General features: G+C 43.2%; 1 protein-coding gene across 2 annotated transcripts in view; it reads left to right on the top strand.

Annotated features, from left to right (window-relative positions):
• Window positions 1-10,715, top strand: part of ZMYND12 (zinc finger MYND-type containing 12) — a 33,136-nt gene extending 22,421 nt beyond the window's left edge. Inside the window, exons 6-8 of one of the 2 annotated variants that reach the window (XM_024744761.1) lie at window positions 2,045-2,156; window positions 3,383-3,528; window positions 10,387-10,715. In XM_024744761.1, coding sequence (XP_024600529.1) covers window positions 2,045-2,156; window positions 3,383-3,528; window positions 10,387-10,515 — 387 coding nt within the window. In that variant the 3' untranslated portion in view covers window positions 10,516-10,715. The remainder of the gene's footprint in view (window positions 1-2,044; window positions 2,157-3,382; window positions 3,529-10,386) is intronic. The other variant, XM_024744762.1, reaches the window with a different exon arrangement.
• The last annotated feature ends 15,735 nt before the right edge of the window (window positions 10,716-26,450 follow it).

Below are 26,450 nucleotides of genomic sequence, written 5' to 3'. Positions count from 1 at the left end.
TATATATATATATTTACTTTCAGATGATTTGGGGCTGAGTTGCAAGAGAAGGTGACCTTGACAGAGTCTAAAGTGCTAGACTTCTTTTTTTTTTTAATTTTAAATAGATTTAATTTAAATCTTTTAGAATAGTATGTATCTATTCCAATTGTAGATTGTCAAGTCTATACAATATTTTCCTCTTTTTAAAAAAACATTTTTATTGGAGTATAGTTGCTTTACAGTGTTGTGTTAGTTTCTACTGTACAGCAAAGTATGTATACATATATCCCCTCTTTTTTGGATTTCCTTCCCATTTAGGTCACCGCAGAGCATTGAGTAGAGTTCCCTGTGCTCTATAGTAGATTCTCATTAGTTACCTATTTATACATAGTATCAATAGTGTATATATGTCAATCCACATCTCCCAATTCATCCCACCCCAGCTTCCCCCTTGGTATCCCTACGTTTATTCTCTACATCTGTGTCTCTATTTCTGCTTTGCAAATAAGACCATCTATACCATTTTTTAGTTTCCACATATATGTGTTAATATACGATATTTGTTTTTCTCTTTCTGACTTACTTCACTCTGTATGACAGTCTCTAGGTGCATGCATCTCCTACAGATGACCCAATTTCGTTCCTTTTTATGGCTGAGTAATATTCCATTGTATATATGTACCACATCTTCTTTATCCATTCCGCTGTTGATGGGCATTTAGGTTGCTTCCATGTCCTGGCTATTGTAAGTAGTGCTGCAGTGAACATTGGTGTGCATGTGTCTTTTTGAATTATGGTTTTCTCAGGATATATGCCCAGGAGTGGGATTGCTGGGTCATAGACAACCCTCAGAAAGGGAGAAAATATTTGCAAATGAAGCAACTGACAAAGGATTAATCTCCAAAATATACAAACAGCTCATGCAGCTCAATATCAAAAAAACAAACAACTTAATCAAAAAATGGGTGGGGCTTCCCTGGTGGTGCAGTGGTTGAGAGTTCGCCTGCCGATGCAGGGGACATGGGTTCGTGACCCGGTCCTGGAAGATCCCACATGCCGCGGTGCAGCTAGGCCCATGAGCCATGGCCGCTGAGCCTGCGCGTCCGGAGCCTGTGCTCCACAACGCGAGAGGCCACAACAGTGAGAGGCCCAAGTACTGAAAAAAAAAAAAAAAAAATGGGTGGAAGGCCTAAATAGACATTTCTCCAGAGAAGACATACAGATGGCCAACAAACACATGAAAATGTGCTCAACATCACTAACTATTAGAGAAATGCAAATCGAAACGACAATGAGGTATCTCTTCATACTGGTCAGAATGGCCATCATCAAAAAATCTACAAACAATAAATGCTGGAGAGGGTGTGGAGAAAAGCGAACCCTCTTCCAATGTTGGTGGGCATGTAAATTGATACAGCCACTATGGAGAACAGTATGGAGGTTCCTTAAAAAACTGTTTCCAATATATTAAAATGTTGGTTATCTTCATATAATAACACCTTACTTAGCAAACAACAATTTCTGTGTGTGGTATAGGTTGTCAAGCGGTGACTGTTTATTCTTATTTTAGACCCACTTCTGAAGAAGAGGCATTGTTGTGCAGCTGAAAAAAAAATGAACTTTGGAATCAGGCAGACTTGAATTTAAATCCTGGCTGTGCCACATAGCAGCTTTTACCAAAAGTCAAGAGTGATCTTAACTTTTCTGAACCTCAGTTTATTGATCTATGAAACGGGAGTAATAAGAATACGACCGTAATTGGGATGTTGGGAGGATGTGAAGGTAGTTGTATGTGCTCAACACATGGTAGCCATTGTAATTAGACCCCACCAGGGCTGTCCCCAGATCAGCCCTCCATGTGCCCTTTGCAGCCCAACACTTGTCACACTTACCTTGGCCAAGCACCTTTGGGCTCCTAAGGCTCCCACTGCCTTCAGGCACAATGAGAGAGGGAGTCTGCAGACCGGCAGGAGGCCTGGCCAGAGGTGCTGCCCTCTCAGCTGGCTGGTCCAACGGCTAAAGTCCAGCTTGCTTGTCTGATTACCATCTCCTTTCCCAACAGGTCTCTGAGATCTGGAATAAATATTTGAACAATCACTATCAAGTCCTCTCACAGGCTCGCACCCAACAAGTAGATCTACTAGGCAAACAATTTGAGACCGACACTGGCTTGGGTAAGTGGCAGTTCTCCCCAGGAAGCAGAGCAGTGACTTCATCTCTTCTGATCCACAGACTTTTCCCCTCAGAGGGAGAGCAGCTGTGCCTGTCGTGGGGCACATCAGTGCCACCTTCCCATTTTGCCAATGGGCAAACTGAGACGGGGGATCAAAGAGATTTGACCAGCAGTGGGAAGAATTCAGGTCCCTAGCGTCACACACAGCCTTGCAGGGGAGTTAATAAGGGACAGATCTGGAGAAGAAAAAGACCCTGCCAGAGCCCCCTGAGATTCCTGCAGAGCATCCATTTTTTATGTGTTATCTCTCCAGACTCCACACGGAAGTCCCATTGCTCGTTTGTTCTGGTGCCTTATCCTCTTCCTTTACTGGACAGTGAACTTCTCAGTGGCAGGGCTGAGTCTGATTCATCTCTCTACCCACAGCTCAGCAAAGGGCTGAAGGCTGAGTACAGCATCATTCCCTCTGAGATCATAAAAAGAGATGGAAGATCTAGTTTCTTCTCAAAAGAGACATATAGTGTAGTGGGTGAGACAGAAACTATGTGAAAGGAAAGAAAACTTCTACAAGTACAAATTATATTACAAGCTGAGTCCCAGAATGAAGAGGTGAGGACAGATGGATGGTGTTGAAGAGGGAAGACTTCTTGGAGGAGAAGTTTTGAGCTAAGATTCAAAAAATTAGTAATTTTATTGAATTTTCTCTTATTATAAAAGCAGTTCACGTTAAAGTAGAAAACTCAGAAATCATAGCTATCCAAAGACAGCCAACCTTAACATTACAGTGTATGTCTTTTCTGTCTTTTTCTCTAAGCCTAGCCTCACATGGGGAAAAGCAGAAAGGCTACTGCTTAAGCATCTTTGGATTTGGGGAAGAGGAATTAAGGTGCTGTGGCTGCCAGAAGCCCCGGCTCCCTCCTCTTGCTATAGAATGGAAGTTGAGTTGGACCCAAGAAATCCCACCATGACAAATTCCCTGTATTGGGGACCTAAGAGATCTAGTTTAGGACTCTGAAAGAAAGAAAGCTAAGCAACGCTAGGACCTGTAGGAATGAGTTTTGTTTTTTGTTTTGTTTTGATTTTTTTAGGTTACTCTGGTAATGACAGGGTGGGCAGAGCTGGTGAACTGCCTGAAGGACAGGTGCCCTAACAGGGTGCTTACCCTTGAGGGTAGATGCAGCTGCCCTAGGGCCTGTTTCTTCTTTCCTCCCTTTCTTTCCATCGCAGATGAAGCCCAGGAAGCAGAAGCCATTCAGATCCTGACTTCAATCTTGAAGATTCGAGAATCTACATCTGACAAAGCCCCCCAAAAAACAATCTTTGTTCTAAAAATCCTGTTCATGCTTTACTACCTGATGGTGAATTCTTCAAAGGCAAGTTCCCCTAGAAAAGAAGCATGTCTAAAATGGAGGGAGAAGTTCCTCTAGTTGATTTCAGCTGTGTTTTGCCCAACTGCACTAGCTTTTACCCTCAGAGTAAGCCTTCACTCCAAAAAAGTTCAGATGCTCATGACATTTCTTATGTGTTGAGTCCAACCTGCACAATGGAAATGGGGTTGTCTTCTTCCCTCAAGGGGGCCACCCTAGGGTTGCACAGGTTAACTGAGGCTGGGGCAGTGCTGGGAAGCCTGCAGGGAAGAAGGGCTCTGGGGAGTCCTTGGGGGGTTGGAGTAGTTGCTCTAACCATATTCAGGTAGTGAGTTCCCTGTTGCTGGAGGGATCCAGGCAGAAATAATAATTCAAAAGGTAATTGTTCTTGAGTGCTTTTTATGTGGCAGTCACTAGCCTAAGTACTTTACATGAATTATCACATTTAATTCTCATACTAACTTTACAAAGAAGGTATTTTATTATTCCCACTTTACAGATAAGGAAACTAAGGCACAGAGAGGGTCCATTGCTTGCCCAATTTCTTATAGACAGCAAGTGGCATATCTCAGGGTTCTTGATTTATTGATTGACTGATCCACTCATTCATTCAGGTATTTATTGAGGTTCTACCATTTGCAAGGCACAGCTTTAGGGACTGGGGGTGCAGTGGTGAACCACCAGCCAAGTTCCCTATTTCCAAGTAACTTACATTTTTCTGGAGGAGGGGAAGTTACGATAAACAAGTAAACATATAAATATGTAATATAATTTCAGAGAGTGAAAAGCACTACAAAGAAAAGTAAAGCAGACAAGAGGAGAGAGGAGGGAGGGTGGTTGGAGGAGGTCTTTCTGTGTGGGTGACATGGGAAAATTTAAGATGTCCTTACCCCGCTCCCTTCCTCCCTTCCTTTCTTCCTTCTTTCCTTTCATCAGCAAACTTTTACTAAGCACCTACTGTATACCAGGGCCTGGAAGAGCTCCCGGTCAGTGGGTTAAAATAGAGTGTGATAGCAAAGCCCAGGGCCCTGTGGGAGCACAAAAGAGGAAGGACAAAGCCTCTTTTCTACATTTCAGGGTCTCATTTTCCATTCAAGGAAGTCATTCCCCCAAGGTGTGTTAAGGGTGTTAGGTCTGCAAGAGGTCCTTAGAGAAGATGGACACCTCTATCTACTAAGGATTGGCACCTCGCTTCCTTCAGGTCTGGACTCAGCTGTCTGCTTTTCAGTAAGGCTTTCCCTGCCCTCTGTCTGAAACGGCAAACCCCCACTGCCACCATTAATGCTTCCTGTTCCCCTTCCTGCTTTATTTTTTTCCTTATCATGAATCACTATTTAAGATACGATTGCATTTTAATTATTTGTCTTATTTATTGCCTCTCTCCCCCACTATATTGTCAATTTCACAAGGGTAGGAATTTCTGCCTATAGTCACAGTACCTGGAACATAGTAGCCTTTCAATAAATATTTATTGAAAGACAGTAAGGAGAGAAAGAGGAAAGGAAGGAAGGATGGAAGGAAGGAAGGAAGGGAGGAAGGAAATAAGGGAGAAAAGAAGAGATGGAGGGGGGTGAAAGGACCTGCTCGACTTGCTGAGGCACCCCTTTACCCTTTGTGAGTAGAGCCATGTGGCTGACAGGGTCTTGGTGCTCCAGCCAGGTGTCAAGCCTGAGCCTTTCAGGTGGGAGAGCCGAGTTCAGGACATTGGTCCACCAGAGACCTCCTGGCCCCTCATAATATCAATCAGCGAGAGCTCTCCCAGAGATCTCAGTCTCAACGCTAAGACCCAGCTCTACTCAATGACCATCAAGCTCCAATGTTGGACACCCCATGTCAAACAACTAGCAAGACAGGAACACAACCCCACCCATTATCAGAGAGGCTGCCTAAAAACATAATAAGTTGACACCCCAAAACACACCACGAGACACTGTCCTGCTGACCTAAAAGACAAGATCCAGCCTCATCCTCCAGAACACAGGCACCAGTCCCCTGCACCAGGAAGCCTACACAACCAACTGAACCAACCTTACCCACTGGGGGCAGACACCAAAAACAATGGAAATTTCGAACCTGCAGGCTGTGAAAAGTAGACCCCAAACCCAGCAAAATGAGAAGACAGAGAAATACACAGCAGATGAAAGAGCAAGGTAAAAACCCACCAGACCAAACAAATGAAGAGGAAATAGGCACTCTTCCTGAAAAAGAATTCAGAGTAATAATAGTAAAGATGATCCCAAATCTTGGAAATAGAATGGAGAAAATGCAAGAAACATGTAACAAGGACCTAGAAGAACTAAAGAGCAAACAAACAATGATGTACAACACAATAAATGAAATTAAATATTCTCTAGAAGGAATCAATAGCAGAATAACTGAGGCAGAAGAAAGAATAAGTGACCTGGAAGATAAAATAGTGGAAATAACTACCACAGAGCAGAATAAAAAAAGAAAAGAACGAAAAGAATTGAGGACAGTCTCAGAGACCTCTGGGACAATATGAAATGCACCAACATTTGAATTATAGGGGTCCTAGAAGAAGAAGAGAAAAAGAAAAGGACTGAGAAAATATTTGAAGAGATTATAGTTGAAAACTTCCCTAATATGGGAAAGGAAATAGTCAATCAAGTACAGGGAGTGCAGAGAGTCCCATACAGGAAAAATCCAAGGAGAAACATGCCAAGACACATATTAATCAAACTATCAAAAATTAAATACAAAGCAAAAATATTAAAAGCAGCAAGGGAAAAGCAACAAATAACATACAAGGGGATCCCCATAAGGTTAACAGCTGATCTTTCAGCAGAAACTCTGCAAGCCAGAAGGGAGTGGCAGGACATATTTAAAGTGATGAAAGGGAAAATGCTACAACCAAGATTACTCCATCTAGCAAGGATCTCATTGAGATTTGACAGAGAAATTAAAAACTTTACAGACAAGCAAAAGCTGAGAGAATTCAGCACCACCAAAGCAGCTTTACAACAAATGCTAAAGGAACTTCTCTCAGCAGGAAATACAAGAGAAGGAAAAGAACTACAATAACAAACCCAAAACAGTTAAGAAAATGGTAATAGGAACATATATATCAATAATTACCTTAAATGTAAATGGATTAAATGCTCCAACCAAAAGATATAGACTGCCTGAATGGATACAAAAACAAGACCTGTACATATGCTGCTTACAAGAGATCCACTTCAGACTTAGTAACACGTACAGACTGAACGTGAGGGGATGGGAAAAGATATTCCATGCAAATAGAAATCAAAAGAAAGCTGGAGTAGCAATTCTCATATAAGACAAAATGGACTTTAAAATAAAGACTATTACAAGAGACAAAGGACACTACATAATGATCAAGGGATCAATCCAAGAAGAAGATATAACAATTGTAAATATTTATGCACCCAATATAGGAGCACCTCAATACATAAGGCAAATGCTAAAAGCCATAAGAGGGGAAATTGATAGTAACACAATCATAATAGGGGATTTTAACACCCCAGTTTCACCAATGGAAAGATCATCCAGAATGAAAATAAATAAGGAAACACAAGCTTTAAATGATACATTAAACAAGATAGACTTAATTGATATTTATAGGACATTCCATCTAAAAACAACAGAATACACTTTCTTCTCAAGTGCTCATGGAACATTCTCCAGGATGGATCATATTGTGGGTCACAAATCAAGCCTTGGTAAATTTAAGAAAATTGAAATAGTATCAAGTAACTTTTCTAACCACAATGCTGTAAGACTAGACATCAATACAGGGAAAAAACTGTAAAAAATACAAACACATGGAGGCTAAACAATACACTACTAAATAACCAAGAGATCACTGAAGAAATCAAAGAGGAAATTAAAAAATACCTAGAGGGCTTCCCTGGTGGCACAGTGGTTGAGAGTCTGCCTGCCGATGCAGGGGACACGGGTTCGTGCCCTGGTCCAGGAGGATCACACATGCCGCAGAGTGGCTGGGCCCGTGAGCCATGGCCACTGAGCCTGCGTGTCTGGAGCCTGTGCTCCGCAACAGGAGAGGCCGCAGCAGTGAGAGGCCTGCGTACCACAAAAAACAAAACAAAACAAAACAAAAAACTAGAAACAAATGACAATGAAAACACGACGACCCAACACTTACGGGATGCAGGAAAAGCAGTTCTAAGAGGGAAGTTTATAGCGATACAATCCTACCTCAAGAAACAAGAAAAATCTCAAACAACCTAACATTATACCATAAGCAATTAGAGAAAGAAGAACAAAAAACCCCCAAGGTTAGCAGAAGGAAAGAAATCATAAAGATCAGATCACAAATAAGTGAAAAAGAAATGGAGGAAACAATAGCAAAGATCAATAAAACTAAAAGCTGGTTCTTTGAGAAGATAAACAAAATTGATAAACCATTAGCCAGACTCATCAAGATAAAAAGGGAAAAGACTCAAATCAATACAATTAGAACTGACAAAGGAGAAGTAACAACTGACACTGCAGAAATACAAAGGATCATGAGAGATTATTACAAGCAACTATATGCCAATAAAATACACAACTTGGAAGAAATGGACAAATTCTTACAAAAGCACAACCTTCCGAGACTGAACCAGGAAGAAATAGAAAATACAAACAGACCAATCACAAGCACTGAAATTCAGATTGTGATTAAAAGTCTTCCACAAAACAAAAGCCTAGGATGAGATGGCTTCACAGGTGAATTCTATCAAGCATTTAGAGAGGAGCTAACACTTATCCTTCTCAAACTCTTCCAAAATATAGCAGAGGGAGGAACACTCCCAAACTCATTCTACGAGGCCACCATCACCCTGATGCCAAAACCAGACAAAGATGCCACAAAGAAAGAAAACTACAGGCCAATATCACTGATGAACTTAGATGCAAAAATCCTCCACAAAATACTAGCAAACAGGGCTTCCCTGGTGGTGCAGTGGTTGAGGATCTGCCTGCCGATGCAGGGGACATGGGTTTGTGCCGCAGTCCGGGAGGATCCCACATGCCGCGGAGCAGCTGGGCTCATGAGCCTTAGACGCTGAGCCTGCGTGCACAGAGCCTGTGCTCCACAATGGGAGAGGCCACAACACTGAAAGGCCTGCATACCGCACAAAAAAACCCCACAAAACAAACAAAACAAAAAACTAGCGAACAGAATCCAACAGCACATTAAAAGGATCATACACCATGATCAATTGGGGATTATCCCAGGAATGCAAGGATTCTTCAATATATGCAAATCAATCAATGTGAAAAACCATATTAACAAACAAGGAGAAAAACAGTATGATCATCTCAATAGATGCAGAAAAAGCTTTCAACAAAATTCAACACCCATTTATGATAAAAACCCTCCAAAAAGTAGGCATAGAGGGAACTTACCTCAACATAATAAAGGCCATATATGACAAACCCAGAGCCAACATCATTCTCCATGGTGAAAAACTGAACACATTTCCACTATGATCAGGAAGAAGACAAGGTTGCCCACTCTCACCACTATTATTCAACATAGTTTTGGAAGTTTTTATTAGAGAAATGCAAATCAAAACCACAATGAGGTATCACCTCACACCAGTCAGAACGGCCATCATGAAAAAATCTACAAACAATAAATGCTGGAGAGGGTGTGGAGAAAAGGGAACCCTCTTGCACTGCTGGTGGGAATGTGAATTGATACAGCCACTATGGAGAACAGTATGGAAGTTCCTTAAAAAACTAAACATAGAACTACCATACGACCCAGCAATCCCACTATTGGGCATATACCCTGAGAAAACCTTAATTCATAAAGAGTCATGTACCACAACGTTCATTGCAGCTCTATTTACAATGGCCAGGACATGGAAGCAACTTAAGTGTTCATCAACAGATGAATGGGTAAAGATGTGGTACATATATAAAATGGAATATTACTCAGCTATTAAAAGAAATGAAATTGAGTTATTTGTAGTGAGGTGGATGGACCTAGAGTCAGTCATACAGAGTGAAGTAAGTCAGAAAGAGAAAAACAAATACCGTATGCTAACACATATATATGAAATCTAAAGAAAAAATGGTTATGAAGAACCTAGGGACAGGACAGGAATAAAGACGCATACGTAGAGAATGGACTTGAGGACACTGGGAGGGGGAAGGGTAAGCAGGGACGAAGTGAGAGAGTGGCGTGGATATATATACACTACCAAATGTAAAATCGCTAGCTAGTGGGAAGCAGCTTCATAGCACAGGGCGATCAGCTCGGTGCTTTGTGACCATCTAGCGGGGTGGTAGGGAGGGTGGGAGAGAGATGCAAGAGGGAGGTGATATGGGGCTATATGTATACGTATAGCTGATTCACTTTGTTTTACAGGAGAAACTAACACAGCATTTTAAAGCAATTATACTCCAATAAAGATGTTAAAAAAAAAAGAAGAAGAGGAAGAGATGGAGGGGGGAAGGGAGGGAAGGCAGAAGGGCCAGCTAGAGCCTGTCCCAAGATGTCCTGTGAAGCCTCTGCCCAGGTCAAATCTCTGGGCTGCTTGGCCCCCCAGATGGCAACTTACTTGTGGCACCTTCCATTTCTGTGCCTCCCAATGTTGGTTCAAAGGTCCCTGAAATGTAGAAAAGAGGCTTTGTCCACTGTAAGCTCAGTGACCATGTTTTCCTGTTCCCTAACCCCTCTCACCCTCATCCCACATGTGTGGTTAGCTGTGAAGACCCAGTGTATGTTCACAAGTTTCCACAAAGAACTCAGTGGCTGGTGTGAGAAGCTGAAAGGTCCTTTCCCATGTTTTTGTGGTCGAGCAGAGATGGGCCTTCCAATGTAATGCTTTTCTGTGACAACTTCCTTTTGTCACTGCAATTCTATTTCAGGCAAAGGAATACGCCATGAGAGCCCTGGATCTAGCCAAAGAACAGCAGCTCAGTGTCCATGAACAAAACACCATTCAAGACTTACTAAATCTCACCTCAGCTGAGGAAGCTCATCCCATTACTTGGTGACCCAAGAGCTCTGCATCATGGACTGTTGAGCATCTAATGTATTCCAGCATTGTATAGCTGCTTTGAGGTGCTATGAATTGCTGAAGTGCCCACCCTCTTCCCCTGGGATTGCACTCATAGCTGTGTTTTTATCGTTTCACAGCATATGTTGGGGAATATAGAGCTTTTGGCATAGAAATCAGTAAAACTCTTGTTTATCATGACTTTGCACGACTTTGAATAATGTGTTATCAGTTCACTAACAAGGTACTTATAATTAAACTGCAAATAGTTTATCCTGTTTCTCAGAGGTCTCCCGGTGATGCATTCTTCATAGATCTTTGCCAAAGAAAGGGGTAGGGAATAGAGCTATACTGGAGTAAAGTTTCTCTATTCTACTGTAATTAAGTTAGCATTAATCTGAGGTAGATTGTGATTAAAATGCCCATTCTAATTCCTAGAGCAATCACTAAGAAAAGTAATCTAAAAAACAGTTAAAATCAACAAGGAAATTAAAATGGTACACTAGAAAAGATCCACTTAATGCAAAAGAAGGCAGTAAAGGAGGAATGGAGGAACAAAAAGATGTGAGACATATAGAAAACAAATAGCAAAATGCAGACATAAATTGTAGGTCTTTGCCAGAAAAGGCCCCTGGGCCTTTCAAGGAGCTCCAGTATGGATTGGCCGAGTTACCATTCCACATTGGTGTCTCTTTTCTCAGACAATTATTTGAAGGGGATGTGAGCCATCTATACTGTCTAGGGGAGAAGTACTCTGGAAGGTCCCCTGTGATGTAGGGGACAGAGTGTAGGCATTGGAGCAGACATGCCTGGGTTCAAATCCCAGCTTTCTTATGTAACAGCTCTGTGACCTTGATTCACCGCCTCCCACCCCTCCACACACACCCAACCTCCTTGTTATGTTCTAACATGGCCCAGGTGTGGCCATGGCTGTATCAGCCAGTGCCATCAAGGACTCTGGTCATTTAGTGCATCCTTTTTTTCTCCAGACTAGCTAAGCAGCCTGCCCATGACCACTTTGCTTCCTGGGTAGATCTGTACCAGGGAGAGGTTATACAAATCAAGGACTTGTCAGAGAGTTTTATGTTCCTGACTTATATTATTTCCCTCAGGCCCATATAATAAAAATATGTCAGATGGCCACCCTGCACCTTCAGGTCTAGGTAAAATCTGCTTGGGGCACTCTTATGCTTCTGCAAGATGGCTATGAAGTCCCAGGACCTTACTTTTCTGTCTCTCACTTCAGTTTTTAGCTTCAATTATCAATACTCTCTCACTCTCCACATCTTGTCTTGTAGCTGTTTTTTTCATCTCTTTAGGGACACATCCCTTCTTGATTCTCACCTGCTAACCCTAGGTATGAGCCAGCTCTTTCAAACAGATGTTGAATGAAGATTGGAGGAGTGAGGAGAAGGATCAATGGCAGATAATTTAAAAGAAAATATTAGAACTTCCTTATTCAAAAAGTCCTTCAAAGTCCATTTCATTAAACTCTAGTTCTCTTCTCTACCATAGTCATCGACCCCTTTCTCTTTTTCCCCCCTCCCTTATCTCTTTTCTGTTCTCTCCACCCCTGAATTCTTGCTCATGACTCCTTCCCCATTGAGTATATTTATAAAATTACTGTTTCACTTTATTGTTCCTATTGACTGATTTTCCTCTTGGTTATGGCTCATAATTTTCTGCTTTTTCACATCATGTCTAGAAATTTAATTTTCAGTCTTTCTGCTTTTCTAACACTTGCATTAGGCTATAAATTTTCCTCTAAATGCTGCTTTCATTGATACCACATATTACGAAATGCATTTTTATTATCATTTGCTCTAAATATTTCTTAATTTTTTATGACTCATGAGTCATTTAGAAGTATGATTCTTAATTTCTTTTTTTTTTTTTTTTTTTTTTTTTTGTGGTACGCGGGTCTCTCACTGCTGCTGCCTCTCCTGTTGCGGAGCACAGGCTCCGGATGCGCAGGCTCAGCGGCCATGGCTCACGGGCCCAGCTGCTCCGCGGCATGTGGGTTCTTCCCGGACCGGGGCATGAACCCATGTCCCCTGCATCGGCAGGCGGACTCTCAACCACTGCGCCACCAGGGAAGCCCATGATTCTTAATTTCTAAAAGATGGTGTCACCTCTTTGCTGTTTTCCAGCTTAATTTTATTGAGATCATAAAATATGTTGTGTACAATTTTGACTTAGAAATTGTTTGGGGTTTGCTTTATGGCCCAGGATATGGTTAATATGTATTTGAAAATGTTTTGTGTGTGCTATAAAAGAATGGAGTTATTGGGCACATTGCCCTATATATGACCGTTAAGTCAAATTTTTTCATATTTTCAAACGCTGTATCTCCTTGCTGAATTTCTAATTTATTTCTGAGAAAGGTACATAAAATCCATCCAGTATGATTGTGGTTATATCTATTTTTCCTTGTAGTTCTATCAGTTTTTGCTTTACATATTTTGGGGCTTGGCTGTTAGGCAAGTACAAGTTCAAATATTGTATTTTCCTGGTGAATTGAATCTTTATTTTTTGTATTATGAAGTGATTCTCTTTATCTCCAGTAATGCTTTTAACCTTAGAGTCTGATGTTTTGGTCTGATGTTAACATAGCTATGCCTATTTCCTTTTGGGCTGGATTGCTTGTTATCAGCTAGGTGTTATCACTTACCTCTGCTTCAGCATTTACCTCTGCTTCAATGGGGAAGCTTGGAACTACAGTTCCCAGTATCTCTTTCCTTTTATGATTCTGGATTAAATTCAGCCAATGAGGGGCTACTGCACAAGATTTGGAAGCCGGATGAGAAGGAGCAGCCATTAATCTTCCTGAGAATCACCCATTGTTACTTTCCTGAAAGCAGATTTCCTGTGAAAGCAGCTCGCTGACCTTTGCTCCCTGATCACCCAGCCATTTCAAAGATTGTGTAAGATTCTAATTCCCTACATTAAATAAATCTCTTTACTCAAAATGCTGAGAGAGGCTTCTGTTTTCCCAACTAAACACTTAGTATTTCTTCTTGCAACCTTTCACTTTCAAACAATCTATACCCTTATGGTTTGGATGTATCTCTTATAAAAATAGTATAGTTAAAAAAAATAGTATAGTTAGATATTTTTATATCTGTAATTTTAAAAGGATCATTTAGTCAATTTACATTTTATTTGTATGCTAAATTGTTTGGGTTTAAATCTTTTTTTTTTTTTTTTTTTGCTGTACGCGGGCCTCTGACTGTTGTGACCTCTCCTGTTGTGGAGCACAGGATCCGGACATGCAGGCTCAGCGGCCATGGCTCACGGGCCCAGCCGCTCCGCGGCATGTGGGATCTTCCAGGACCGGGGCACGAACCTGTGTCCCTTGCATCGGCAGGTGGACTCTCAACCACTGCGCCACCAGGGAAGCCCTTAAATCTATAATTTTGTGCCTTCTATTTGTACTGCACTTTCTTTTTTCCCTCTTCTTTCTTCTAGATGATTATGTATTTTTTCTCATTCCATTTTCTACCCCCTGTCTGCTAGTTTGTAGGTTACACACTGTGTTTCTATTCTTTTTTTTTTTTTGTGTGGTACGTGGGCCTCTCACTGCTGTGGCCTCTCCCGTTGCGGAGCACAGGCTCTGGACGCGCAGGCTCAGTGGCCATGGCTCACGGGCCCAGCCGCTCTGCGGCATGTGGGATCTTCCCGGACCGGGGCACGAACTCGTGTTCCCTGCATCGGCAGGCAGAGCCTCAACCACTGTGCCACCAGGGAAGCCCTGTGTTTCTATTCTTTAAGTGATTACTCAGGAAATTCAAATATTCATTCCTAACATCAATGTCTAAAGTTATTCAGGATGTTTACCCTCATCCTGGACTGTACAAGGGCTTTAAACTTTTTAAATTCCATTTGCTTCCCCCTAACTTATATATTGTTACTGTTATTTATTTCGAGTATATCTTAAACCCACAAATCACAATTATTATCATTTTATAAAGTCATTATTATTTTATAAAGTCATCATATTCCTTCTTGCTTTTCACACCCTCTATCTGGGTTCACATTACTGATAAATCCTTTAGTATTTCCTATGGTGAGGGTTTGCTGATGGCAAATACTCAGATTTTCTTTCTTTCACTAATTTGATAATGTTTTATTTTGCCCTCTTTTTTTGACTCATCAATGAAAATGTATCTCACTTTCATACATGATACAGTGATGCAGGACATAATCTCAATTCTGAAGATCTCTGTGAAATGGGATTTACTTGACCTAAAAAGGTATATGCAGATTCAAGAGAACCAGGAATTCTTGGGAGATAAGAATATCTCTTATCATTCTACCAGGTAACCTTTCCTAAGCATCTCCAGCAGAATTTGCAGGTGTGGAGCTGAGGGATCCTCTCTGAAAGTCCTGGCTAAATTTTTTCTACTAGCAAGCACATAGCAGTGTTACAAATTATATCATGTTGTCTATGAACCTTTATTTAACAAAAATTCACATTGAGTAGTTGCTCTGAGTACCAACTCTCCAATGTTTTATCATTGCACAACTTTGGACCTGTGCTGTGCCATAGGTCCTCAGATGACCAAGATTAGAACCAAGGTGCTCTACCACCACTAGGTCCTACTATAGATATATGTCATGAAAGTGAGGTTTCTGTATTCACGATGGCTCTGTGAAGCATAGTATCTCTCAAGAACAAGAGGTCAAACAAAACACGCATCTGGCAAAGTAGATGCTTCAGAAAAGATGATGACGCATTACTTGAATGACAAACCACGTCATGATTTTGTTTGCTAGAAAAAGTACGTTTTTCCTGATATTCATCAAGATTGATGGTGATGAGTTGGAGATAAATATTTTATTTAATATATATGCTTACACAGATACAGTTTCAATAGTTAATAAATACTTAAATAAACAGCAGCAGGTTTGAAAAGCGTATAAGCAAGGTTACTATTGAGATCAGGATATAAAACCAAGATGATATAAATGTTGTCCCTTGCTTGCGAACCTTTCTAAGGAGTGCAGAAACAATCCTAGTGATCAAGGGAGAAAAGCTTTCAATGAAAAAAGACCATTCAGAGTTTGAGAGGCATGTTTCACCACAAGAAACAATACTGGATGTGAGGGATAAGGAAGATAGCAGCCAAAGAATGACTCCTGAAGTGTGTTCTCTTTCCTTCTGGTTTAGCAAGTGGTTGGCGTTGTGCCTTCAGGTGAGGAGGTCCCGGAAGAGGAGGGAGTCTGCGGGAGAGAGAGGAATGTGAATTCAGATTGGGGCATGGTGAGTTTAAGATACTTATGAGACATTTGAGGGGAGACGAAAAGGCAGGCAACTGCACAGGCAATCTGACATTAAGAAAAGAACCCTGAGTTCGAGAGATAAATTTGAGAGCCTCGTGTAGGTTGTAATTAATACTGTGGAAACAAAGGAGATCACCTAGGGAATAGAAGAGAGATAAGGAAGGGAAGAGAGCCCCAGGAAATGCCCTGAAACAGAACGTTTAATAGAGAAGAGGGGAACCCAGCAGACGAGGGTGACATAATTTCAGATTTATTCAGAGTATTCATACAAAGGATCCCCATATATCTTTCAACCAGATTCCCCAGATGTTAACATTTTACCATATTTGCCTCATCATTTTCTCTATATAGATACCCATTATTTTCTGAACCATTTGAAAGAAAGTTGCAAACACTATGCCCCTTCATCCCTCAATATTTAATGTGGTTCTTCTAAAAACAAGGAAATTCTTACATATTCTCATCAGTACAATCATCGAATCAGGAAACTAGGGACTTCCCTGGTGGAGCAGTGGTTAAGAATCCTCCTGCCAATTCAGGGACACGGGTTCGAGCCATGGTCCGGGAAGATCCCACATGCCGCGGAGCAACTAAGCCCATGCGCCACAAGTACTGAGCCTGCGCTCTGGAGTCCGCGAGCCACAACTACTGAGCCCGCGAGCCACAGCTAATGAAGCCGCCGTGTCTAGAGCCCGTGCTCCGCAACAAGAGAAGCCACCGCAATGAGAAGCCCCCGCACTGCAACAAAGAGTAAGCCCCGCTCACCACAACTAGAGGAAGCCCACGTGCAGCAACAAAGACCCAACACAGCCAAAAATAAATAAATAAATATTTTTTTTTTTAAAAAAGGAAATTAATCATTGATAGGATGCGATCAAACAATGAAATACAGACTTTAGTTCAGATATCACCAATTGTCATAATGATGTTCTTTAGAGCAAAAGAACATCCCTGAGCAAGCAGTGCATTCAGTTGCTGTCTCTTTAGGCCTTTAAATGTGACAGTGTCCTGCTACTCAAATCTTCTCTGACTTATGAGAAATTCAGCCAAACTTTTCCAACAAACGAAGAAGCCGAGGCCTTTGGGAGCTCTGAAGAGCTGTGACTCACTGAGGTACAGTAGATCCGAGGCCGGTGGAAGAGCCGTAATCCTTGGGGGAAGGCTCTTCCCTGATTGAGGGAATTTCTGCAGTGAAAAACGCAGCTGCAGGAAAAGCAGTGAAATGGGAACCAGCATGACAGCCAGGTGGGTGTCAGCAGCATGAAGCTGGGATCGTTTCAGGGGATGACCGTGGAACCCTGGAAAACAGAAGAGGATGTCTCATAGGCTTATTCCTTCGGGAGAGGAAATCCCAAGATCTAGCAACTGGGGACGGTGTCTGTAGCCAGCCTAAAGATCTTTCTACTGGTGCCCTGTCAGCATGGTTGCTGACAGTCAGGATGGTGGGGAAGCAGTCACCACCCTTCTCAAAGGACCTTGGGCCCCACCAAACACACTGGTCTACGATGCAGTAAATGCAGTTCTTTTGGGACAACTGGAGGAAGTGTATATGAACTGGGAATTAGATGCTGTCAAGGAATTACTGTTAATTTTGTTATACGTGGTAAAGGCACAAGGAAATCTCTTTTTAAAATGAGACGCCTGCTGAAGTATGCAGGGGAGAAAAGATATGGTGTGTGGAAATTGTTTTTAAATGCTTAAGAAGAAGTAGGTAGATGCAGTAAAAATAGAAAATTTTGATAATTTAAAATTTGAGCACTTTACTAAACCATCCTCTCGACTTTTGTGTAGTTTGCAGAATTTCATTTATCAATAGAATAAAAAAGAAATACAGGTCACACTCCCCAGTGTTTGGGTTGAAGGACAGTATGAGCGGTACAACAGAGTAGCATCCCTGGTTGCAACAAAGAAGCGTCATCCCTGTGACTCTCTGACCACAGGGTGGGCTCCCTGACCCTCACAAGTTGAGAAACAGCCTTTGTTCAAGGGTCTCAGGCCTGGTGCTGATCGGAGTTAGTTCCTAAAGGCCTTAGCACTGCTTCTCCCAGGAAGCCTTTTGAAATGTCATGCAAACAAAGTCGAATGGCTCTTCCGGTGGGGACCCAAATCTTTCCAGTCCCCTGGGATCCTTCCTGCACCACACAGCCATTCTTACACACAGCAAGCTCTCACTTGCTATTTGAATCTTCATTGTAAAGTCAGTCCGGGAGAGCATGTTGAGCAGGCCCACGACAAGCTCATACCATCTGCATTAGTATTTTCCTCCATCATCTTGACAGTTGAGAGTTGGCAATATTACAATTCAGACAGCACTCTGCATTTGAAAGGAAAATTATGGTTTTTCAGAATGCAGCTGGTGTGCAAGTGAATAGGATGAAGTTTCTCTGAAGCCTTTTCCTCATTTTATGATATGAAAATAATAAAATGTAGATTCAGCGTGATACTTACTGAAAAAGAACAACCAAAAGGGACAGAGTTTGGGGGACAAAGGCAAACAAACCATTCTGTTCCATGGTAATAATTTTAATAAAAAGCAAAACCAGCAAAACAATCATTTAGAAATGATTTCTTCTCTGTGGGAGAAGTTAACATTCTTATTGCTGTTCAGACCACTTGGAAATGAGCTCTTTGGGTGCCTAGTTAAGATATATTCTTCACAGCACGTTTTCAGTTTGCCAATTAGGCAGGAAAAACTACAATTCACTTTCCTGGGGGGAACTTAGCTGAAGTACAGCCCACAGGTGAGACACAGCCTCAAAGATCACTAAGTTTAGGAGCAAACCAAAACGATTTCTCATGTGTGAAAACAGAGGAAGACAGAACAGGCAGAGAAGCAGTGTTTTCAAGCGTTTTTCTTCAAGTCAGTTCTGCACATTATAATAGGACACTGGCTTCTGAGAAATCCATCACACATGCTACCTCCCTGGAATTGAGATGTTTTAATGCATCGGTGTATCAGTTTCTTTCTTGGTTACCCAGTGGCACTGGTGTGCTGGTAAATGTTTAACAGGTAGCTCTCCAGGGGAGATACTTGGTATATAGTGTTTGCCCATCTCTGTGGGGTAAATATTCCCTCCATGGCTGACTTCAAACTACCAATGTGATGTCACTGAACAATGCAGCTGGGAACAGATGCTCAGTCGCACACAATTATATGGCATTTCCACTGTCCAAGTACAACAGATGTCAATAACCTCAGGAGCACAGATAATAGTAGAAGGTAATAAAAATAATTAGGAAGTGATAAGTTTTGAATATTTATTACCTATATATATATTTTTTTAACCTATATTTTTAATATACTTTAATTTTAGGTTTATATAATTTTATTTATTTATTTATTTATTTATTTTTTGCGGTACGCGGGCCTCTCACTGTTGTGGCCTCTCCCATTGCGGAGCACAGGCTCCAGAGGCGCAGACTCATCGGCCATGGCTCACGGGCCCAGCCGCTCCGCGGCATGTGGGATCTTCCCGGACCGGGGCACGAACCCGTGTCCCCTGCATCGGCAGGCGGACTCTCAACCACTGCGCCACCAGGGAAGCCCTATAATTTAATTTTTAATTGTGGCTGCATCTAACAACCAGCCCACAAAATTCCTGAAACTGTAACAATCCGCTCTCATGGGCTGGTCCAAGCCGGCTCCACCACAACACTGGTCCTCTGGGGACCTCCAGGTGGGACTAAACAAACCAGCCACCTGCCTGGTCTTGCCTTCACGAAGACCTTTATTAGTTCTAGACTAAGAACCCCAGCTCTCCACTTATAGTAGAGCAGTGTTCCTTCTAAATAGAAGATTCTGGGGGTCCGACTCGGGACAGGCCCAGGACAGCAGAATTTCAGCTGTTTTATTGGCTAGTTCCATCTGCTCTCAGGGCTGTCATCCCTGCCAAGTCCAGATGGTGCTGTTGGGCTATCAGAGTTCCCTGCACAGCTCCACGCCCCCGCCCCCCAGCCTTCTGCACTCCCCTCACCCTCTGTTTGACAGATTTAATTCAAATCCCTGGCACCTCCTCCTTCCATTTGATGCAAAGCCAGCAAACCTCATACAGGAAGAGCCAGAGAAACCAGGTGCTAAATCATACAAGGTCACGCTGCTCCTCCACTCTCCAGCCTCCCAGGTGTCTGAGGCAGCCTTTCCTCCAGGACTTTTCTAAGCCAGATACACCCCCTATATCTTACACTAGAGCATCACAGAATCTCAGGGAAGGATGGGACCTTTCAGTCATTAAGCCTAAACCGCAGCATGCTTAAGCAGCCACCAGTCCTATCCCCTCCCTCCCCCGCATCTCTTTTTCCAGCTGTAAAGCTGCTGTCTGCCAGCTTTTATCCCTTGGCACTGAGCCATGATCACGGGCGGGAGCTGTTTGGGATTGCTGACAGTGGAGAAAGCAAGAGGAAAGGAACCTGCTGAAAGCCAGACTTGTGGTTAAGAGCTTCACATTCAAGATTGTGTTTATTTATCACATTAATAGGTGATGATGCAAAGGTTAAGCAAGATTAAGTGACTTTCCTGAGGTCACATAAGCCATAAGTTATCAAGTCAGGATTTGAACCGGGGCTAACCCAAACTAGCACCATTTACATCAATCCGTGTTGCCTTCCATAAAGCATGATGACCCCAACAGCTAGTGGTGATTATGGTGGTTGCCATGCCTGGCTAGGGTAGTGGGAATGAAAAATATATCACCCCAAGGGATGGCACTTGAGTTCTTCTTGAGGAGGGAGTGGTCTTTGCTTAGGAAAATGCCTTTAATAAGCCATCCGTGATAGAAGGTGAAATCTTGAAGGTAGAGGTGTTGGCAGGAATCATATTAGGAAAAGGAATGGCTATGCCACCGTCCATGAGAACATACGTGGACTTAGTTTGTCCTGAGAAGGGAGTCAGGTACCACATGGAATGGAAGGTGAGTGGATTCCTCCAGAGTACAGAAGAACATTTTATGAATGGGGGTACCACGTCTGCATTGCTGCAATGCCTGCACTGCTGCCACGTCTGCGTTGCTGCCACGTCTCCCGTTTCCTCCCACATCACTGGAACACACACAGGCACACACTCCCACACTGACTCATTTGAATTTTGGTGTGTGTGGAAGCGGGGACAGGAACCGAGCCTGTCTCAGCTGATGCGGTGAAGGGATGAGACATGATTGTTGCTTAAAATGAGGTAGCAGAAGTCTGGAGTCAGCAGTGACTGCCGAGATATAAGCCCCTTAGAAATCCCAGAGATCCAAAGGCCCAGTTATCAGACTTCTCTGGATCTCAAGGGGCAGGGGGTCCTCAGCTGACCCATGGGCTACAACAGGGAAGAGTGCCCCTAGTGGCCGGCTGCAAGGGGGATACACTGTGGAACTGCGAGAGGGAGGAAGCCTTTGACATTGTGGCTGATTGTAGCTAACATGTATATCAATCAGGATTCCCCCTCAGGTGTGCCTGACGGGAGACGTTTGGGACCTTCAAGCCCTTGGCCTCCATGGAGGCCCACGAAGGCCTCCGCAAATCCAAGACATTCTGCAGTGAGGGAACATGAACCAAACTGGGGCCAAGGAAGCCTTCAGTCAGCTTGGCAGGGGCCTTCTCTCACATCCCATCACTGATGGTATAATGTGAGGCTATGTGGTCTTGGCTGGTCTACAGGAGGCACAGGCCATGAGCCAGCACACACCAGAAAATCTTATCTACGCCTTTGGGGCTCTTACCTAAAAGCCATCCAAGAGCTGAATCCTTCACAGCAGGCACCATGTTGATCCAGAGCAGAGGCTCAGCAGAAGGGGGATGGGCACAGGGTGGGTCCAGGATGGCAGCAGTGCTGGACGCCATGGAAGAACAGAGCCACCTCTGGCAGTATGCCACACCGGTTGCGAACCAGACTGCCTTGGTCCCAGCCTTGCTGCTGACTAGCTAAGTGACCTTGGCCTCTGGGATTCAGAGTCCCATCCATAAAACAGGGACTGAACTGATTCCAAAGTGTTGCTATTCCTGTGCTCTCAAATCTGGCTTGACAGGTGACCTTCTTAGGGTTGCCTCAGAGCCCTAGTGAATATGCAATGCCAGAGCAAGACTACCCAACAGTGTTGCGTTGCCAGCACGGGGCCCAGAGCAGTGCCACTGGTCAGCAGGGGATACGCACCTGGAGAAGGAAATGGAAAGGCTAGAAGGGACGAGGTTTTCATACTCAGCTGTGTGAGTTTTAGAAGGGAAGGCTGTAGTCTAACCACAGATTTGGAATGGAAGCATAATACGGTTTTAAGAAAGGATTAAGACAACATACGCCTGAGATGGTGGTCTTCCAGGTGACAACAGTTGAAGCCATGATCTGATCTGAGGAGTCTCAGAAGCAGTCATAAACAGCAGCAGGTTTTCTATTAGGCTAGAGCGGCAGATCTAGGAACGCTAACTCCAGGGACAGTCACAAGCAGGCTGCTGTCAGGGCTCTTCCCAAAAAATCAGCATAGACTGACAGCAGATAGAAGCCTCACCTCCAGGTGCACAGGAAATTATTAGGTTGTTTCACCGACTTTGGACTCACCCTCCGACATGGCTCTGTGACCGCCTGCACATGGTATTCTGGTCATTAACTTCCGGGAGGGTCAGCTGTTACTCGAGTGATCGTGGAACCACCCCCCCTCCCCCACAGCTAGCTGCTTCAACCTTCCTCTAATTTACATTCAGAGCTGGTTCTCAGATCAGCCTTCATCAGGACTTAAAGAAGGGATGAGGTATGTCTTCTTTGGCGAAATGTCTGTTTAGATCTTCTGCCCATTTTTCAATTGGGTTGTTTGTTTTTCTGATATTGAGCTGCATGAGCTGTTTGTATGGTTTGTCATACAGATGGCCAACAAACACATGAAAAGATGCTCAACATCACTAATTATTAGAGAACTGCAAGTGAAAACTACAATGAGGTATCACCTCACACTGGTCAGAATGGCCATCATCAAAAAATCTACAACAACAAGTGCTGGAGAGGGTGCAGAGAAAAGGGAACTCTCTTAACACTGTTGGTGGGAATGTAAGTTGATACAGCTACCATGGAGAACAGTATGGAGGTTCCTTAAAAAACAAAAAATAGAACTACCATACGACCCAGCAATCCCACTATTGGGCATATATCGTGAGCGAACCATAATTCAAAAAGACACACGCACCCCATTGTTCACTGCAGCACTATTTACAATAGCTAGGACATGGAAGCAACCTAAATGTCCATCAACAGAGGAATGGAAAAAGAAGATGTGGCACATATATACAATGGAATATTACTCAGCCATAAAAAGAAATGAAATTGCATCATTTGCAAAGACATGGATGGACCTAGAGACTGTCATACAGAGGGAAGTAAGTCAGAAAGAGAAAAACAAATATATGAACGCATATATGCGGAATCTAGAAAAATGGTACAGATAATCTTATTCGCAAAGCAGAAATAGAGACACAGAGGTAGAGAACAAAGTGGGAAGGGGAGGGTGAGATGAATTGGGAGATTGGGATTGACATATATACACTACTATGTATAAAACAGATAACTAATGAGAACCTATTGCATAGCACCGGGAGCTCTACTCAGTGCTCTGTGGTGACCTAAATGGGAAGGAAATCCAAAAAAGAGGGGATACATGTATACATATGGCTGATTCACTTTGCTGTACAGCAGAAACTGACATAGCAGTGTAAAGCAACTATACTCCAATTAAAAAAAAAAAAACTTCATGAAAAAAGATGAAAAAAAAAGGGGGGGCTTCCCTGGTGGCACAGTGGTTGAGAATCTGCCTGCTAATGCAGGGGACATGGGTTCGAGCCCTGGTCTGGGAAGATCCCACATGCCGTGGAGCAACTAGGCCTGTGAGCCACAACTGCTGAGCCTGCGCATCTGAAGCCTGTGCTCTGCAACAAGAGAGGCCGTGATCGTGAGAGGCCCGCACACTGTGATGAAGAGTGGCCCCCGCTTGCCACAACTAGAGAAAGCCCTCGCACAGAAACGAAGACCCAACACAGCCAAAAATAAATAAATTGTCTTTGAGGTTTAAAAAATAAATAAATAAATAATTTTAAAAAAGGGGGATGAGGTATGTCTCTCTTACTTCCACTGAGGTGGATGAGAATCCATGCAACTCATTTTCTTTATACAGAATAGTTTTAAAGACCCCTATCTCTATAAGCAATATATATTCACAATTCTTTCATTCAAACAACCCACGGAAGAGCCATTTCTTCCTCCTTCCCACTAGAATTTCAGATGATCCCAACTTATTTCTTCCCCTGAAATGTCACAAAACTATCCCAGACCTTCCTCTCCTCTCCTTCCTCCTCGCCCATCCCCAACGTTCATGGAATCCCCTCTGAGCTGGGAGAATTGAGTCTGCAATTATGATACTAATGGCTTAAGATCCACTTATATTGTTGATCAGATCCTCAAGCCCCAAATCCACCTTCCGGGGGAACCCCATACCCCTCAGCAATCAGACAAACAGCATGAAGACATTTTTCCCAAGTGCAAAGTTATATATATTCTGAGTGACTGAGCTATTGGCATTCAAGTTCTGACCAGTTTCAAGATGCTACTACCAGACAATGGGAAGACTGTATACAGACGCTGCAATTTATGTTACATGAGGAAGACTGTCAGTTGATACACGAGAGTCAAGAGTTTCAGGTTAGATACAATCCATCCAGAAGGCTGAATACACTAAGAGCCTTACGTCTTTCAGGTCATAACCCTCTGAGAAGCTGCATCCTTTTTCAGGCCCTCTACCACTGTTTAGTGTGCTAATGCCAAGAATTTCTGGCCTCTTTAACTCCCCCAGAGGAGGGGTGATAGGAAACTGCTAAAAACCAGATGTGGGAGGTGTCCTTCTACCACCTCCCACGCAATGTACAGTTTCATTAATTAACTCCAACCTCAAAACACCCGCCCCAAGAGCTAAATAGGCATCTCCCCGAGCAGGAGAATGGAAAAATCGAGGCAGAGTCAACTTGATTGTATAAGGTTAATCAGCTATTTTAGGGGAGAACCAGAACCAGCATCTGGCTCTGTGCCCCATGTTCCTTCCAGCAGGCCCTGTGGGCAGCTGTGACGAGTGTGGCCCAGCCACCTGGCTGAGGCTCACAGGGCCCACAGCCAGTACGGGAAATCCTGGAGGGAGGCTATGATCCAGCTGTGCCCCAGCTCTCTAGACAGGGTTCCAAGCAATGATGCCAATGACGACAGATGTCACTGGCGGCTGGAAAACGGGCCCCCGTTGACAAGTCTGGAAGCACCCTCTAGCTGCTGTGGTCGGGATGGGGTTCACTAGCATCTATTTAGGTAAAGTGGAGAGACTGGGCTTACACTAAACTGTGGGAAGGAGTGAATGCAGCTTCCAGAAAGTCATCACTTGGCTCAGAGGTTTACGTAGAAAGCATCTGGCCAAATCCAACGAGAACAGACCTAGGACCATCCTTCTAAACCCACCCTGAGTGGTAAAGGTAAGGTACATGTCTTAACCTATATAAAGGTGAAGGATTATCGTTTTTCAACTGTACAGACACACGACTGGAATTACAGTTCCGTGGCATGCACCCTATGTTGACTCTATTTAAACTACTACTGTGTAGTGCAACATCTCCATTGCATGGTGCCAAATGCTTTTCAGTTTCAGTTACTTGGTGAGATCTGATTTTAGCCACAGTATTTTCAAAGCCAATTTCTATTTAAATGTGTTGTGGAAAAAATGGAATAGTTTGTGACTTTATACACATTTTACATTTACAGCAGAATAAGTACAGGAATTCGTACACCCGAATGGGTGTTGTTGCCTTCAAACTGCTCACGTTGGGAAGATGTAGTTTTAGTCCAGGGAAGCTGACCTTACGCATAACATTTCTAGAACCTTCCTTGGAAACTGTCCACTTGTAAGCATCCTTAACATTGATAAGTCTTTGTCTTTTAAGGGTAGATTTATTCTTTTGAGGAATGATATTTTTTAACAGCCAAAGAGCATTAGAAGATAATTCTGATCAATAAAATGGGTGATGGAGCTCGGGATGAACTCTGGGGAAGGGTGGTGTAAAAAAACGAGGTCTGACTATAAGGTTATGAGGCCTCTTTTCTTGCATGGCTTCAAAGGTAACTCCAAAGAGGAAGTTTAGTGCTCTTGGTACATGCAACATCACAGCTCAAGAGTAAGGTCTCCCAGGGAAATAAGTAAAATCATGGTGACTTTTTTTTTTTTTTTTTGCGGTACGCGGGCCTCTCTCACTGCTGTAGCCTCTCCCGTTGCGGAGCACAGGCTCCGGACGCGCAGGCTCAGCGGCCATGGCTCACGGGGCCCAGCCGCTCCGTGGCATGTGGGATCTTCCCAGACCGGGGCACGAACCCGTGTCCCCCGCATCGGCAGGCGGACTCTCAATCACTGCGCCACCAGGGAAGCCCCATGTTGACTCTTGAGTGCATATGTTCTAGCGTATTTGGTTAAAAAGGTAGCCTTGCTCATTTTTGTCATACTTCACAGAAGCAGAAATGAAACACTCCATGTCCGTGACTTCTCCCAAGGGCAGTGTCATCTTCTACTGCTGGAAGAGTTAAAATGAAAAGCACTTGGTGTCATGTCTACATTATCCACTCCCCCCACCCCCCATCCCCTCCACCAAATGTGCAATGAGTTATTCCTG

The sequence above is a fragment of the Neophocaena asiaeorientalis genome, unplaced genomic scaffold (genome assembly GCF_003031525.2).
Source record: "Neophocaena asiaeorientalis asiaeorientalis breed wild unplaced genomic scaffold, Neophocaena_asiaeorientalis_V1.1 scaffold478, whole genome shotgun sequence".
NCBI classification, from domain to species: domain Eukaryota; kingdom Metazoa; phylum Chordata; class Mammalia; order Artiodactyla; family Phocoenidae; genus Neophocaena; species Neophocaena asiaeorientalis.
Note: the sequence above shows the minus strand (reverse complement) of the source record. Positions and strands in the feature narration are given on the sequence as shown.